This window comes from Alligator sinensis, unplaced genomic scaffold (genome assembly GCF_000455745.1).
Source record: "Alligator sinensis unplaced genomic scaffold, ASM45574v1 scaffold629_1, whole genome shotgun sequence".
Classification (NCBI taxonomy): domain Eukaryota; kingdom Metazoa; phylum Chordata; order Crocodylia; family Alligatoridae; genus Alligator; species Alligator sinensis.
The window spans coordinates 321,418-338,343 of NW_005843123.1; the positions used below are offsets into that span (position 1 = coordinate 321,418).

Consider the following 16,926-nt stretch of genomic DNA (forward strand, 5'->3'; position numbering starts at 1 on the left):
TCTCTAGGGAAGTGTTCCTCTCATGCTGTGCTATACCTGATCATTGACAGCAATGGTTACAATCAAATGTCTCAACAGCTAACCTGCTTCAGAGTAGCATGAATTGACCTCTGTCATAATGAGTCCAGAGGAGAGGAGTGGCCCAAAACTTGCTTCCATTTCCAGGGAGTTCTAGCTAGCAAGTCAGAGAATCAGACTGGAGAGGGTGTCCTTGGGGTGGAACCCTGCTGTACATGATAAGCTCCCAGTTGCTCCAGTGTGTCCTACAGAAGAGGAAGCCTGGCACTGCTGCTCAATGTCCAACCCCTAAAACAACACTTCTGTTGCTGCAGGTGAATCAGTGCTGAAGCAGACTGCATTGACAGCTTGCAAGGGACCCAAGGGCTTCTGCTGACTGGCATAAAGGGATCAGATTGCAACCACCTTTGTATTTAACACCAGACTGTGACTTGGGGAGGCTACAGCCCCCAGCATGCAGGGGTCCCTCCGGAGCTGAATAGGTTTCAGTACAGCTGTTCCCATAGTCCCTACCAGCTGTAGCTCTTTGTTAAAGATATGGGTGGCCACTGTATCCCTTTAGCTTAGGTGCTATTGCATCTAAATGCCTTGTGTTCTATAGTCACGCTCCTGATGTTTGTGAATTTGGCAGTATGACTCTAAATTGCCCTTCAAAGTAGGGTGTGGGGTGATTATTGTACTATATACCTGAAAGCTGCTGATTTGTAGGCAGGGATTTTTTGGCACCTGGTGGGCATCCTGTTAATTTCTTCTAAACTAGGGTACAACCAGCTGATTCTGGGAGGATTGATTTCTTTCTCTTCCAGGTTTTGAGGGGAAACCAGCAGTGCAGAATGGATTAAGGGCCATGGCCATGCAGTTGTGTTCAGAGCAAAATATTGGTTCTCATTTAAAGACAAAACAAACAAAATTTTTAGCCCTCAGGGTTGAGAAGAAAGTGTGGACGTGTGACCAGAGTATGACTGATAGAACAATGCCTGCCTGAGTTGCAGAGTAACTGAGATAATTAGTGAGGGGGGCAAAATGATCCATGCATCTCCATTTAGGGGGAAACTCCCCAAGCTCTGTTGATTAGGTTGCCACCTCAGTACTGCCCAGCAGTGGACTTAGTGTGGCAGATCAAAATAACAGTGGGCTCTGTCCACCTGCTCCTGCAATTGCACCTTGCAGCTGGGGTAAGTATTTGCAGATGTCATGAAGACTAGAGCTGGGACTCTGGCTTGCATGAAAAAACTGGATGCATTTGAGGAGCACACTTTTAGAACTGTCAAATGCAAGGCCATATATTTCTAGGAAACAAAGTAATTCACACTTCTAGGATGTGAAGTGATAGAAAGTGACTCTGGGACTGTGATGCAGTGGTTAAGAAAGATAACACACTTCTTGGGTATGTGGGGAATATCCAGCAGATGTATGGGATGGGATTACCTCTCTAGCATTAGCTGTGTTACTGGCACCCAGTATTGTGTTGTATGTCCCAATATTTGGTGTTTTTCTTCAAGCTCCTACTCAAATTGTGAGAATCACAGATTCAGGTATCTAACCTTCCTGATTTCAGAGAAAAACCAAAAACTGTGCTAAATGTAGCATACGGACTGAGAAACCAGAAGGTCAAGGGAAAAGCTGACATCTATTATTTCTACAAATGTGAATTTTATCCAGTATCTTTTAGAATTGGGGGGGAGGGAGCAGAGCTGGGTTTTCATTTATTTTTTTAAATGTTTTGTTAACTTGAACCACTGTTGGATACCATTTCCAATTTTGTGCATGCACTGCAGAAGAGACATTGATAAATTGGAAGAGCTTGAAAAAAGACCAAGAATGTTTGAGTGATTTGAAAACCTGTCTCAGAGTGAGAGACTAAAGAAGCACAATGTACTTAGTTTATCCAACAGGCAGTTAAGGGGTGATTTTTTTTTCATGGTCTATAAGAACTGTGTGGGGAAGAAATTTCTGATAGCAGGGCCTCTGTTGTCAAGCAGAAGAAAGGCCTGGTGGCTTAGAATGAGGGAGGGGGTGAAACTGGACAAATTGAGGCTAGGAATTAGGCACAGTTTTTTGACAGCAAGAGAAACTAGGCAGTGGAAAGGTTGCCAAAGGAGAAGTGTATTCTCTATGACTTGGGGTAGATCTAAAGATCTGCTTGGGCCAGTTCAACCAGCAGTAGTGTGTGGATGCTAGAGTCGCTGACTGTTTTCTGGCTGCTGTGAGGCAATACCTCACCTTACATGATCATAACGGTCCCTTCTTACCATAAATATCTATGGATTTGTAAGAGTACTGCAGAGTCACCTTTGCGTCTCTGTGAAGGAACATGAGTTTTGTGGCCCCTTTCACAGAGAAGGACTGACGTGGTCCTATGCTGTGGTTGCAGCAGCTAGTGCTAGGGTATCTCTGTGCAGCATGTGTAAGCATGTCCAACTTCAAGGTAGCTTTGTTATCTGCAGTGACTCTGGAACAGCTGATCTCAGCATGGGCTAGGTGCTTAAAAATGTCTAGGACTTGATTTTGGTGGGCTTGATTTTGGTATGATGGCTAAGTTAAAGCTAGTTCAGGTATGCCTGTATGTGCTATCTCTTGCTCCCTCATTCAGTTAGACCTTGGTTTCTCATGAATTCTGGGATCCTGGTTTTCTCTGTTTAAAAATCACAAATTATTCGTTTAAAACACAAAATTCTCTGAGTAAAACCCCCAAAATCTGCAGTTTTCCATGATTAAAATAAAATGCCACTGTATATATATAAATATAAAAATAATATAGCTGTCAGTTGAACACAATGTTTTATTGATATAGTAACAATTTTAAAGCACTTTAGAAGCCTACCAGTGCCTCAATCATTATAATAAAATGAATTATAAATATGTATATGTTTTGGCATTTGATTTTTTTTGTTTTTTGTTTTTTGTTTTTTTTTTTGTTTTTTTTTTTTATCATGGAAAATTAGAGCTTTCTCTGTCCCCTTGATTCACCAGGTTCAGCTGTGGCTGTCTCTGCCTCCCCCCCCCTGCTTGTGGCACTGAGCAGCCCTGATACACTGGTGCCTTGCCCTTCCCCAACTCTGCTGGAGGGGGGTCCCAGCTGCCAGGGCTATGGGACCTGGCAGCTGCTGCAACCCAAGTGAAGCACAGAGCCCGGCATCTGCCCTCTCTCCTTTTGGGTGGCACAGTTGGAGTAAAGCTGAATGGAGCCTATGGGGAATGGGGGAGGATGTTGGCTGCCTACTACAGACTTGGGGCTTCCCACCCTGCTGCTCTGCCTCCACAGCCTAGTGGGTGGGACCTGGCACAGGAGGGAGGAGCAGAGCAAGGAGGCTCAGTGCTGACACCACTGCCACCTCTGCTGGGAGCACCACACCAGCTGTGCCACCATATTGAGGCACCCCTGCCTGCATAGCAGCAGCAAGAGTGGTGGTGGCATGGAGTTGTGTCCCCCACTGTTGCCAGATGGACAAGAGGTGCCGCCCCGTGGCAGTGTAGCTGGCACAAGGCTCCCAGTCGTTGTGGTAGTGGCACTGAGCCTCCCCACCCTGCTCCACTCTCCTGTGCCAGGTCCCGCTGGCTGAGCTGTGGAGGCCCCCAGGAAGAAGACAGCAGGGCAGCGATCCCTGAACCCCTCAACAGGCAGCCTGCATCCACCTTCATCCTGTGCACAAATCTGGGGGGATATGTGTCCCCTCATTCTCCGCTCCTTAGGAGTGCATGCAGGAGTGGGGAGCCAGCCCCCCTCCTCCCCCCCACTTCCCCCAGATGAGCCACCCATGGCTCCATTCCACTATCTCTGGATGGGCCCCACAGCTCCATGTTCCTGTCCTGGCTGGGCAGTGCCCCCAGCCACATCTGCCAACCCTGCCCTCCTAACCATGTCTGCCTCACTGTGCACCCCTCATACAACTCCTATGCCCTCCCCACCCTCCAACACATCACCTATGCCTCTCCCCACTGCCCGCCATAGACTTACCTGTAGGCACTTTGGGGAGATGTTGTTCACTACTATCTGGCTGTATTGCTGGCCACATGTATTTATGCATGCATGCATGCATCCATTTGGTGCCCCCTGTATCCTGCTCCCTCCAGCCCCAAGCAGCCCCTTGCAGGCTGAAACTCTTGCCAGCCTGCAAGAGGAAACCCACAGTATCCTGCATTTTTCTTCTTTAAAAGAGAGAATCTGTTTTTCCAGGTTTTTCCATGGCAAATGGAAAACCTGGATCCCTGCTCATGATAGAAATGAACTGCCTTGTTGTGAATAGCTGAGTGAATGGTTTAACAGCATTGAAGCCTCAGTGCTTCGCTGGGAGTTCTGCCTGGGTAAAGGCTGCATTGTCATGTCTGAGAGCAGGGAAATGTGGAATGGTAAGGTATCACAGTGTCTGCTGTACATAGGGACCTACCGAAATTGTGATTTTGCAGTTTTTGCAGAAATCATGAAATTGGGCAATAGCATCATTTTCAGTACTTTTTTTCCCCTGAAAATTTTGTGGTTGTGGCCCAGCTACGCAGCTTGCTTGTGTGGCTGGAGGAGGGGAGGGAGAAAGAGGAATGAAGGGGAGCCCAAGATGGCTGCCGCCTCTGCCCCTTGCCACTGATTAACTGAGAGAGCTGCTTATCATGTGGCCCTGCCCCTCTCTACCAATCAGCAGTGACAGGTGACATCACTGGGACCCCTCAGCCAATCAGAGTCATGGGGGACTCGCTGTGCTCAGCTTGCAAAAATGGTGGCTGGCCCTGTTATCTCCCTGTGAAATTGGCTGCCCACCTTCTTAAGCTGGGTAGACCCCTAGCCCTAGGTAAGTTGCCACAAATAGCGAGTTCTGGGTGCTGCACTTCAATAAGGACATGGAAAAACTTGAGAGGGTCCAGAAAAGAGCCACCTGTATGATCAGGGACTTGCAAGACAAGCCAAATGAGGAAAGGCTGAGGAGCATGGGCCTCTTTAGCCTAAAGAAGAGAAGGTTGAGAGGGGACTTGATAGTGGCTTACCGCTATATCAGAGGATTGCATCAGGAGCTCGGTGAACAACTGTTCACTAGGGAACCTCTGGGGAAGACCAGGACCAATGGATATAAGCTCCTGGAAGGCTGCTTCAGGCTTGATACCAGAAAAAACTCCTCAACTTGACCCCAGTTGTCTTCCTGCTTAGAGCAGGGGGACTGGACGCGATCTGCAAGGTCCCTTCCAGCCCCTAACAATCTACGAATCTATGAATCTATGCTCTGTCCTCATTTGTGGGCAGAAGGTGGTGTAAGCAGACCATGGCAAACTTACTGTCATTTTGGGTTGGATGAGGAGAGAGCAGTTGGTCATGGCTGATGGCTGTTTTCTGCAGCCACACTGCGTGAGACTTCCCTACCACAACCTGCTGAAGTGAGGTGGAAGCATGGAGGAATGGGACAAGTGGAGAACAGAACAGCAGCCACAGTTGCAGAGATCAGGGACCTTTCTTGAACTTGGTGTTTTTGGTATTTAGAGCAGGCCAGAGCCCTAGGTCTCTACTGACATTGTTTCATAGAATGCTCTAACTGGGCTGTCCAATAGGCAACTCATGGACTGCATGTGGCCCATGAGCAGTTATGTGGCCCACAGGCTCCAGCCTGGCCATTGCTCCTCCATTTGTTTCTGCTGTGGTTTTGAATGGGGTTTCTGGCCTCCTTCCTCCAGACTGTATTTCCTGCCCCCGCTCCTTGGGGGTGGGGCAGCACAATGAGAAGGGCTGGGCTGCCCATGATGCACACAAAGCAAGGGAACTGGGGGTATACATGGGAGAGGAACCAGGTGCTTGTGTTTCATGCATAGCAAAAGAAGGAGCTGGGCTGTGCATGTAGCACCAAAAAGGGGGTGGGATGCTGCCCAGAGGATGTGCCCATCTGGGAGGAGAGGTAAGGGTTATGCAGGCAGTGGTGAGAGAGATGGGCTGCCCTTTCTGGGTGTGCAGCAGGGATGGTGTGAGGGTACTGGTCTGTTTACATGGCAGGGGAGGAGCCAGGGTAGACATATGTACAGCTAATGACCCATGCAGTGTCTGGGCCCCAGGTCTGAACATTGTGTGGCATGTGGCCCCCAGCAAGCCAGAAGTTGGACTGCTCTGCTCTAATGTACTCAGAGACACGCATCCTTTTGGACACGTGGATATCAATTCTTATGCTGGTTCTCAACTCCCTAGATACTCTTGGAGACTGACCTTTGGGTGGCAGCTTTACAAAGAATAGAAAACGCCTAAGTCAGAGTGAAACAGAATCAGGCCATTTCCCCTCTTCTTTGCTCTAGAGTTACATCCACTGGTGGTATCCCTCAGTCCTTACAAGGTTTCTTCTACCAAACTGCTGCAAAGGAAGATCCTACAGCCCCAGTGACAGACTAGGATGCAGGGAAAGACCTTGGCTGAAGAGTGGGGCATGAGGCAAACTAGGAACATGTGTTGTTTTCGGTCTGCATTGCTTCCTAAAGAGCAACCCCTGAGGGTTGGGGGGAGTGACATTGTCCTTCAGCAATGGGACAGAAGCAGTTTAAAAAAAAATAGATGTGCTAGGCTCTGCCAAATGGTAGAAGATGATTCCAACATTAACACTGGCAAGCTTGGGGGAGGGGCAGAAAAGGCTAGAAAAGCAGAAGGAGCAAAAGATGAACAGTGCAAGACCCTGAAGGGATTCATGCATCCAAAGGAAATGTAAATGGAGGAACAGTGTATTTCTGTACCAAAGTGTTGAGAGCTTTAAGGCTTCACAAGCTGTATGCACACCAGTGGAGCTAAACTTACCAAGAGCAGTGGACAGCAATAGCCACAACTTTCATTTGAACTGTAATAACTAGTGATTTGGGACAAGTCTATGAGTGGCCTATCTATAGGTCTCCAACTCTGTCAGATGGTGTCGCTGTCTGCCAGACAAGAATTCAGTGCAGAGCTCTTTTTCATGGGGCAAGGCAAGATGCACTTCGATGGTACAGGACATTTTATGAATATGACTGCATCATAAAGTATGACTGTCCTGATCCATCTCCCATCCATTCTCGTAGCAGGTAGCTGAGGCTTTTAGTCAGCTTCTTCTTAAACATTTTTTTCTCTTTGTGTAAGTGTGTGGGCCACAGTTACCTGGTTGAATCTTTGTTTGCAAACAAGCTTGGACTGATTTAGTGACTGGTTTTGTTGAACCAGGATAAGCCCCTATGTGGACAGACTATTTTTTGGGCTATCATATTTTTCTTAAAACTATTTGTCATTCAACTTTAACTGAACTGTAACAAGCCAGGCTTTCTATGCATGTATGCATGCACACACACATGAACACCTTTCCTACCTCCTCACCTCCAGGAAATATGTAGGGCTGTGCGAAACAGCACCATTTTATTTCAACTTCCATTTCACCATTTTGATGGTACAGTGTTTCATTTTGTTTCATTTCAAAAGCACTGTTTTGTTCCATTTTGTTGAAACTGTTTCGCTGTTTCAACTCTTTTTTTAATGTTTCACTTGTAGGCTATAATGGGGAAGCACAACACTGCCTATAACTTTGTCATTTCTTGACTGATTTGGATGAAACTTACAGAAATGGTAGCTCCTGCTGAGTCCATGAAGCCTGCCACGTTTCAAGGAGATAGGTGTTGAGGTTTCTGGGAAACTGCACCTCAAGCTGCTGACAAGCAAAACTTGTGATGTGTGACTGTGTGTATGTGTTAAGGTGAAGCTGTTTTTCCGTCTCTCCCCCAGAGCACTGGGATTGGAAGGGACCTCAGGGAAGGATCACAGTTACTAGTCTGCTACACTGTCAATATCAGAGCAGTAGGGCTGTGCGAAGCTTCAGGTGGCGATTCGATTTGGAGGAGATTTGGCGAGATTCAGTGGCCGAATCTCTGAATCGGAACTGAATCAGAGGACCAATTTAAAGGTCTGAATTGATTCAAAGCTGTCTGAATCTTTGGAAAAGATTCAGAGAGCTTTGATCATTTGGGCAGTCCCCCATGGCTGCAGCAGGGAGTTGCAACTGACTCCAAGCTGGTACATACTAGGGGCGGGGAAGGGGGATCTGGGGGAGGGGACCATGGCAGGGGACCCCTGCCAGCCCCCCACTCCCTGTCTCCACTCCCCCGGCTCCCCCCATGGCTGCTCCCGCCTGCCCCAGCTCCCAATACTTTAAAGAAAAGCCCAGGTGCTCATGGGGTGCTTCTGGGCTGGGGGGCGATACCTGCTGGCCCCCCCCACTGCCCCACAGTGCATGAGGGGCTCTGCCACGAGACCCCAACTCCCAGATCCTCCACAGGTGCCCCACCTGGGCCAGCTCCAGCCCTTTAAGAAAAACAAAAGCAAAACAGAGAAAAGCCCCGGGACTCACCACTTCTGCAACAGCCTCAGGGCTTTGGGGGCTCATGCAGAGCCCCCCCCTCCATGGTGCAGGGCAGTGGGGGACAGTGGGGATCGACCCCGCCAGCAGGAGCAGCGAGTCCTGGGGTTTCTTTGGTTCTTTTTTTTTTCTTCTTAAAGGGCTAGAGCTGACCTGGGCGGGGCACCTGTGAGGGGGCTGTGGGAGCGAGGGAGGGTCAGAGGGCTTGTGCAGAGCCCCACATGAAGACTGCCTGCAATGAGGTCCATGCTTCTGTAGCTATACTGGTAGCAATACTCAAGCTACCTAGTTTAACACTGGCTCAGGTAGGTGACTACAGTTTGTGCAGACAGCTGCGACTGTGGTATGGGCATCATGCCAGTATTTGTGTATGTTGGGGATTAGCACTGATTACAAGCATCAGCCATTACAACTGCTGTAACTGCCCTAGTACAATCCTTTTGAGTAGAAAGAGTAGGCTAAAGTTTTATTTGTGCTGGTTTAGCTCAGCTTGAACTCTCAAGGCTGTACACAGGAAGCTATTTGCAATATACAATGACAACATCAGTTTCATTGAGTCTACAAGTTGATAGCCCACACAGCAGATGCTATTATTGCCAATAGAGGCTGTTCTTTATGTTTTAACTACATATGCTCACACAGTCAGACAACTTTATAAATGTTGCTTTTTATGTTCTACTCTTGTAACAAGCTCCAGCAGGGCAGAGAATAGCTATGTTCCTCTATAGTAGAGACTTGCCTTGATGCAACTATAACAGTTAGTGACTGTTTGAATTGGAATGCATCCACCCCATAAAGAGCAGAGCTGTGCACTAGCATTTCTGATGGAATCTGGGATCCTCTGTCACAGCCTGGATCCTGCCAGTCAGTAAAGGGTCTTGTGGAGAACACCAGTGAGCCTTCTTGCCTGCTCTGTGTTGGAAGCTATTATGGCTCATTAAGTTTAGTTCCTGTAATGACAGGAACTGACATAATATGCCATAATCAGATGAATGTTCTTTTTGTGATGCTACTGTGTATTAGACTAAATGTACTATACATTAGCACATTCATTCATTTCTTTTGATCCAGTATCTTTATTTGAGTTTTAAATCACCACAGATGCTGTAAACCCTCGTGAGGTTGTCTCTCCTCAGGCAGACCCTCTCTACTAACCTGTCCAGCAGGTGTTGCCCTGTGCAGGTGGCTGCTCCCATAAATTTAGGAGGAAAGAAGGTACACTATGCTTTTTATTCTCAGAACTGTAACCGGAAGAAAAAGATGGTTAAGAGGTATGTTAAGGCATGCTCAGCTTTGTGTGCAGAGAAAGGAATGAAACCATTGCTGCTAAATTCATGATATGCACTTTGGAACATGACTTTCCTGGAAGGAGTGGAGGTTAAAAATACTTCCTGCTTCTAGCACATAGCTAGGTCAGATCTAAGGTTAATGGCCTTCCCTGTAGAACTTTTGCTTGTTGTATAGTGGCTGTACCAGATCAGCAGGATATCTCACTGACACACCTGGGGGCCTAATTCTTTCTTGCCTAGCACTTTTTGTTTTCATTTACACCAATACAATGCAGATGTGACATGATATCATACTGATTAGATAGTGTCTGACATTCCACTTCAGTCTAGCATAAACGACTGCTCAAGATATCAGTATCTGGAGAATCGAGCCTTATTTCTTGGCTGCAGGGAACGTATAAAGAACTCTCGAGGATGTTGATGGGGTATCATAAGATAAGTAAAAATAAATGATATGTATAAACACAGATATCAGTGGCATTGTGCTGTATTCTGTGACCTGGACTGCTGCTTCTGTGGACAGGAGTTGGAGCTGAAATGTAGTTACTTTGTATATTTTTAACATGGTAACACTTGACTCTATACTGGAAATGATACATCTGGAGCAACTCTTTATTTCCTTCCTTTCTGACTGAGCCAAGCAAAGTGTTCTGACCTGGAGACAGGAGTTCTGCTCCTTGATACTGTCTGCTTGGAAATGCAACTGGGTCCCAAGGCGAAAACTCTCTCTATATCCTTTTCTTGCATTCTTTAGGAAAGCAGCTATAGAATGTTTACACATTGCAAATAGAATGTACAACTACAAACAAGGAAATCAAATTTGGTTTACCTGCATGGCCAATTTTTCAGCCATAAAGTCTGGCATGCCTCAAAAAGACCCTGTCTGCGTACAAATCCACCTAGCATTTGTAATAACTCCAGAACATGTATTTAAACTTTGATGACATTTATCATTTGTATCAAAAACAGCTGTCATTATTAGATTTGTTATTAAAAGGAAATTCTCAATCATGCCATTAAAAAGCCTGTCTACCTTTTTCACTAGTGTTTCACCCCATTTATTTGATTTCATCCAGATGATGTTCTGAATGAAGAGTGTTGCAGCTTGGAACTTTCCTTAATTCTGTAATGGTGAGAAATTGCGTAAAATTATAGCTCTTTCTAATTCTAGCCCTATGCAAATTACACACACGCATTCTTTTATACAGTGACACCTAGTGATGCCCTACACCTTCTGCATCACAGGGATCCCCACAAAAGGGGAGGAATGTGTTTCTTTTTAAGTGAAAGATTGTCTCTATACACTTATAGTTCTCCCCTTCACAATGTATCCTCCTCCTTACCCAGTCAGATCTTTCCTAGTTTCCCATTTACTGCTCAACTGTCTTCCACCTTTCTTTTTCTGACAGCCTTCCCCTTGGTTAGTCAGAGACTGCAGTGGCTGCATGCATGCTTGCTACTCTAATTTAGTATCACGCTCTTCATGCCTGTGTCAGGTTGGGACAACATGCATGAATCTGTTCCCTGTGTGGGCTCCTGCCAGCCCAGGGGTTCCAGCCACACTTCACCCCCACATCCCCTATGGTCTGAGGGGTGGTGTGCTGCACCCCTCCACTTCAAGAAATTCTAGATCCACCCATACACCATGGCATGTCATCTTCTTTCAAATCCCTGCCTCTTCCATTCATGAAAGACTCAGCAACAAAGCAATCTGAGCCTTTAAAAAGGTAAAGGGAGTAAAGCAAACAAGTCCTCCTTCAGGGAGACTTCATGCAGAATCATGAGGCTTAGCTGGGCAATGCCACAAAATGGCTACCTGCTGTAAGAGGCCCTTAGCCCTGGAGGGGAGGCTGGTGTGGACATTTTGTTACATTTAATACTAGGTGGTTATGGGTAAGTGCTGGAGAGGTCCCTGAAGAGCCCAATTCCAGAAATTAATGGAATTTGTAACTTATATTAGGAGGAGGTAACTGCTTTAGGTTTGTGTTTGTTGCTCCTCTGTGTGCTGTGTAAACAATAACTGTAGTGCTACGGCAAGGGCCAAGAACCAGTTTGACAGCTGCAGATTAGGTGAGTATACCCAACATTGGATGCTTGGAGAGAGGTCATGCAGCATAAATGCTGAGGGTGCTTTCCTCAGTGAGTCAGAACACAAGTCAGAATCTGGGCACATAGACAGCTCTTATGTGTGTAACCTCAGTGGAAAGGTGTAAGTTGTAACAGCATCTAAGGAACAAAACAAAAAAAACCCAAAGAGACATGAGCGAATGCAGGTGGATGAAAATGTTTTTAATCAACTGAAAGCAGTAGAACAGCAGAAAGATTTAGTAGCTAAGGGTGCCTGTACATGGCATAGGATTTAATCCTTATTTAATTAAATAAGTTTATAAAATTAAAAATTGTTTATTTCAGAGTGTTGCATCGGTGTTTGCATGTACTAGGCTTTCAAAGGAATTAAACTTGGTTTGCAATTCCTTGTAAATTCCAGCAGGGGAAGCTGCATACCAATCTACCCCACTGCTATCTTCCCTACTGAATTACAGCAGGGGGTGCATGTAAACCAGTAATACACCACTCCCTACTCCCTCCTCACTCCTGAAACCAGCCCACTTCCAAGGGAGCCTCATGCTAACCCCCTCCTTAACTCTCCCCTGCCAAGCTATGGACACCCAGAAACCATGTGAACTCCCAACCCCTTGTGAATCAACGCACCCCCACATGAGCTCCCACCCCTCTCCCATCCCCTCCCAAATCTCCTTAAAGGGTGCTCAAAAGGCTCCCTCTCTCCAAGCGAGGGATCCCCATGGTAACCTGTGGTCATCACAGCCCCACTCCCAAGCCCACCCGGGGGGGAGGAGGGGACCCTCCAGCTTCCCCACCTGTCCAAATAGGTGCCCTGCCACTTGCTGCCCCCTAGTTTCCAGTCTCCAGCAGGCAGTCCGTGGCAGGGACCCCATGCCATGCTGCGTGCATCCCCTCCCACACCACCAAACCATGTGAACTCCCATATAAGAAAATAAATATAAATGAAAAAATATATATGAAATGTAATTTTTATTTATAAATATATACATTTTCATGGGGTGAGGAGCGGATGGCTTACCCATTCCTCATCCTCCTCCATGTTGCTGATGGTGGTTGTGGCTGGTGTGGGGGGCAGGATGTATACCACCTGTGGTGGTGGTGGCAGTGTGTGCCCCCCCAGGACCATGAGGTAATACATCACAGGGGGGTTGACCAAAAACTCGTGTCCATCCAACATTTTGTGTTCCATGTTTCAGGACTACATTTCCCAGCATCCCCCCAGTGGTTGGGGCTTGGGACAGTTTCCATGGGGAAACTGCAGCTGTGCTGTGATGGTGTGAATACCTGCACATATGTGTGCGACTGTGTCTGTTGTGTGGCACAGCTCTGTGCAATGTTGGGGTGACTATAGCCTGCACCACACCCACATCTTTCTGCCAAATGTAATGGCATGGCATGTAGATGCATCTCAGCATCTTGAGAAACAAGGTGTATTAAATGGATAACTTTCCTGTACTCCAAAAAGCATTCTTTGCACTTTACTTGGATATAGTCTTAAAAGGTGGCTAAGAAGCTGGCTGTCCTCCCAGTAACCAAGGCAAATGACCGTTCCCCACCGAAAACCTAAGAAATCCTGTAGGCTGCTCATAGTCCCCGCCACACACACACACCTAGGCCAAAGAGAGGTTTAATTAACCCTTTACAGGGCATGGTCCATCCAGGGAGGTTAGGCTACCTGGTGTTGGGCATTGAGTTGTACGTGCCCCTCCGCCCCCACCTGGCTGCCAGGCTGGAAACCCCCTTCTCCAGGCCAGGCAGCCACTCTCTGCCCACCCCCCATGCCCTGCTACAGTTCTTGGTGGTGCCCAGCTATTCAGGTTACTGTGGGAAGTCACAGACCCATGCCTGATCCCCCACCCCCGGTCCTCCCATCCTCACCAAAACTTCCTCCCACCCCACCTGCTACTACAGACAAAAATGTACTTGAAGACACAGATGTTTTCTGGTGTAAATAGACAAACCAGCCAGTGCTAGTTGTCAGCAGTGTCCATAATATGCGTGGCCAGACAATCCCATGCAAGGGCCACACAACCAGCATCTCCATGCTTGTATTGCTGTGTGCCATGCGCTGCCCACCCTCATCGCTGTCTGTCCACTGCCTCCCATGCTTTGTCAGCCCACGACTCACTGGAAACCTCCCCCCTGGTTTCACAAACATTGTGGGGCATGCAGGCTGCCACTATAAAGGTCGTTATGTTTTCTGGTTCCAACTCAAGCCTGCAGTTCAGTGCCCCCCACTGTGCATTAAGGTGGCTAAAGGCACATTCAACACCCATCCTGCATTTTCTGAGATGGTAGCTGAAAGCCATCTTCTTTGGGTTGGTAACATGCCCTCCATAAGACTTCATGAGCCAGGGCTTGAGGGGGTAAAGTCTGCTATTATAAGCAGGGGGACGGCAACACCATGGATCACTATGTTGGGCACTCTGGGTGAATAGAGTCCTTTCTCCATGAAGTCAGGCAGCAGAGAGTTTCTTTATACACACTGCCTGCCCACCCTGTTGTGAACCAGCCCTGGTGATCCATGGTACTTGACCCCCCCAACCCGGTTTTGGAACAGGGTGTCATTTGCTGCATTTGTAGTGCCGGATGAGCATTTCAGCCTCCTGCACCCCACTTTCCTCCCCTAACTTGTTAGAATGAGTTCTGTGCCCACCCCCTGCCCCAAGATATAAGTTCATCATTCATTTATTCATTGTGAAAAAAGTTGGTATTCTGGCAGTCAAGGACATAGTGCTCTTGATTTGGTGGCACAGCAAGGCTAAAGGCAGTTTGGCCTGTAGGAAGAGCAGCCAGGCACAGACACTTGGGTGTGATCATCATTGGGATATAATGGAGCATTATTGAGCTTTCCAAATGGACAATGGGGGCCAATTTGGGCCAGGCTATGCTTTGTTTGTAAATGTTGCTGGATCACATTGCCCTGACTGCCAGTTCTGAGACATAATTGACACCTTCACAGTTATGAGAATGTGGAATTTAAAAAAAAAATGTCTATATAACAGTCCTGCCAAGTTTGCCAATGACTTTTCATGACTCTGTTGTTGTCAGAATACCTCAGTCTTGACAACTTCTTGGGCACGAACAGCTTCCTGATGTTTCAGAAAGCCAAGTCCAGCAGTATGCAGGTGACAGAGTAGGAGGCTGATACACCTATCAACTGGGGTCTCAACTGGACCTGGGAAGAAATGAAGGACTTGATTGACATTTGGTAGGAGGAAAAGATCACAGAGTAGCTAGAAAGTAGGAGGAATAAGCTGCTGTATACCACAATAGCAAATGAAATGAGGGCACAACCAGGACTGGACACAGTGCTGGAACAAGATCAATGCCCTGAGATGTGCGTTTCATCAAGCCAAGGATGAGCACGCTTGTTCTGGGGCAGGGCACATAATTGCTTCTTTCTACAACCAGCTGTCCATCATTTTCTCCAAGGATGTGGGTGAGGTTTCCTGTTTCCAGTTGTTTGGGACTGGCATTATCCTGGAGAGCACACCTAAGGAAGGAGCCTCTCAGTGTCCTGAGATGGAAACCATGAACATATTGGAGCAGTGGGGCAACTGCTCCATGGTGCTGGATGAGAGGGACACCCAAGAGGAGATGACCCTGATCATGACCCCAATCTCACCTCCTATTCTACTGAGTAGTACAGATGAGGAGGAGCAGGAGGACACCACTTTGGATATGGTACCACACCAGAGGTTCCTCCAAAGACGCAAAGAATGGTTTCTGTTCCCAAGATGCAAGAAGATTCGCAAGCGGGGACTTGTAAGTATCAGGGCTTGGGCATTATATCTATTTGCACCACTCTGGCAGGCACTGCAGGTTGAATGTGCTGGAGGGTTACTGCATGTAGCACTGGAGTTTGGCCACCATCCTCCAGAATACTTGGGGGTGGAGGAAGGATATTTCACCATACTATGAACACTTTGTTTTCCTTTTCCTGTTACCAGCTACCATGGCCAATGCCAGCTGGAGATGTGCCTCTGAACTGGGGATTTGTAAGTTCCAGGGAATGGGCATTATATCCATTTCTGCCACTCTGGCAGGCACTGTTTTGGTGCCTGTGGGTTGGATGTGCTGGGGGGTTTAGTGCATGTAGCACTGAGGGGTGGGGGAAGGATATTTCACCACACCAGGAACACTGTTTTCTTTTACCTTTTCATTTGCAGCTACCATGGCTGATGCCAGCTGGGGACATGCTTCCAAACCTTTGGCCTCCAGCTTGCACTGGAGCAGAGTGCTCCCCGGATTATCACCACAGGCAGCAATACCCCAGACAGAGCATGATGGAGGCTTTGGTGGAGGTGGCACAAACCCAAGTGGCCACCACAGATGACTGGCAGGACAAAGTCTGGAAGATGCCTAGGTCTGATGAAGATCGGGAGAATTGAAGCATGGACAACACAATAGAATTCAGGAAGCAGCTCCTAGATCACACAGGTCAGTTTCTTGACCTGGCCACACAGTACTGTGTGGATGTGCAGATGACATAAGACTTGATTAAGCATGAACAACCACACCATTAATAAGTGGGTACTATCCCCGAAAGTGCACACTAGCTGCACTCAGCTTGCTTCTGTCCAGGAAGTAGCCAGGACCATTACAGCTGAGCCTGTTCCCCCAAAGTGCAGTGCAGTCAACCAAGGTGTGTCCCAGTGCCAGCAGGGCAGGCAGGCACCACTGGAGTTCAGGCAGGCACCACAACAGGAAGCACAGCAGGGAAAGAAACCCAAGTTATATACTATACCAAGTACTACACTGTCCCTATGTGTTGCTATTTTTAGCTCCTGTTTCACTAACTTGTGTTTCCATTACTTTTGTGTATTCTCCTTACTGAGCTCTCAGGTGGAATAAAGCTGCATTTTCCCCTGTCTGTCTGCCTCCTTTATTGGGAAGGAGTAAAAATGCTTGCCTGTGGGTAGGGGTGGAGGGGGGTGAAGAAAGAAAACCCAAGCATTCCCTGGCTAGCCTCAGACCCAGAGTGGTAATGAAACTTCAGTGCAATGGTGGGTGGAGTTGAAGTGGGGGAGGGGGGAAGAGCAGGGATAAACTGTTAACAAGCCCCTCTCAGCTTTTCCTCCTCCTGCTCCAGGGAGAACAAAGACAGGGAGCTCAGCCTGAGTAGGTGCTAATTGCCCTCTTTGAAATGTGAAGTAACTATGTTATATGCCACATTACCAAGGAAAGGGGCAGCCCTGAAA

At 47.5% G+C, this 16,926-nt stretch overlaps 1 protein-coding gene across 1 annotated transcript; it reads left to right on the forward strand.

Moving 5' to 3' along the window:
* Window positions 1-5,800: 5,800 nt before the first annotated feature.
* Window positions 5,801-16,116, forward strand: LOC112548353. Its single transcript, XM_025193893.1, has 3 exons — window positions 5,801-5,824; window positions 15,023-15,490; window positions 15,895-16,116. The coding sequence occupies exons 1-3, from the start codon at window positions 5,801-5,803 to the stop codon at window positions 16,114-16,116; spliced, it is 714 nt and encodes a 237-aa protein (XP_025049678.1).
* The last annotated feature ends 810 nt before the right edge of the window (window positions 16,117-16,926 follow it).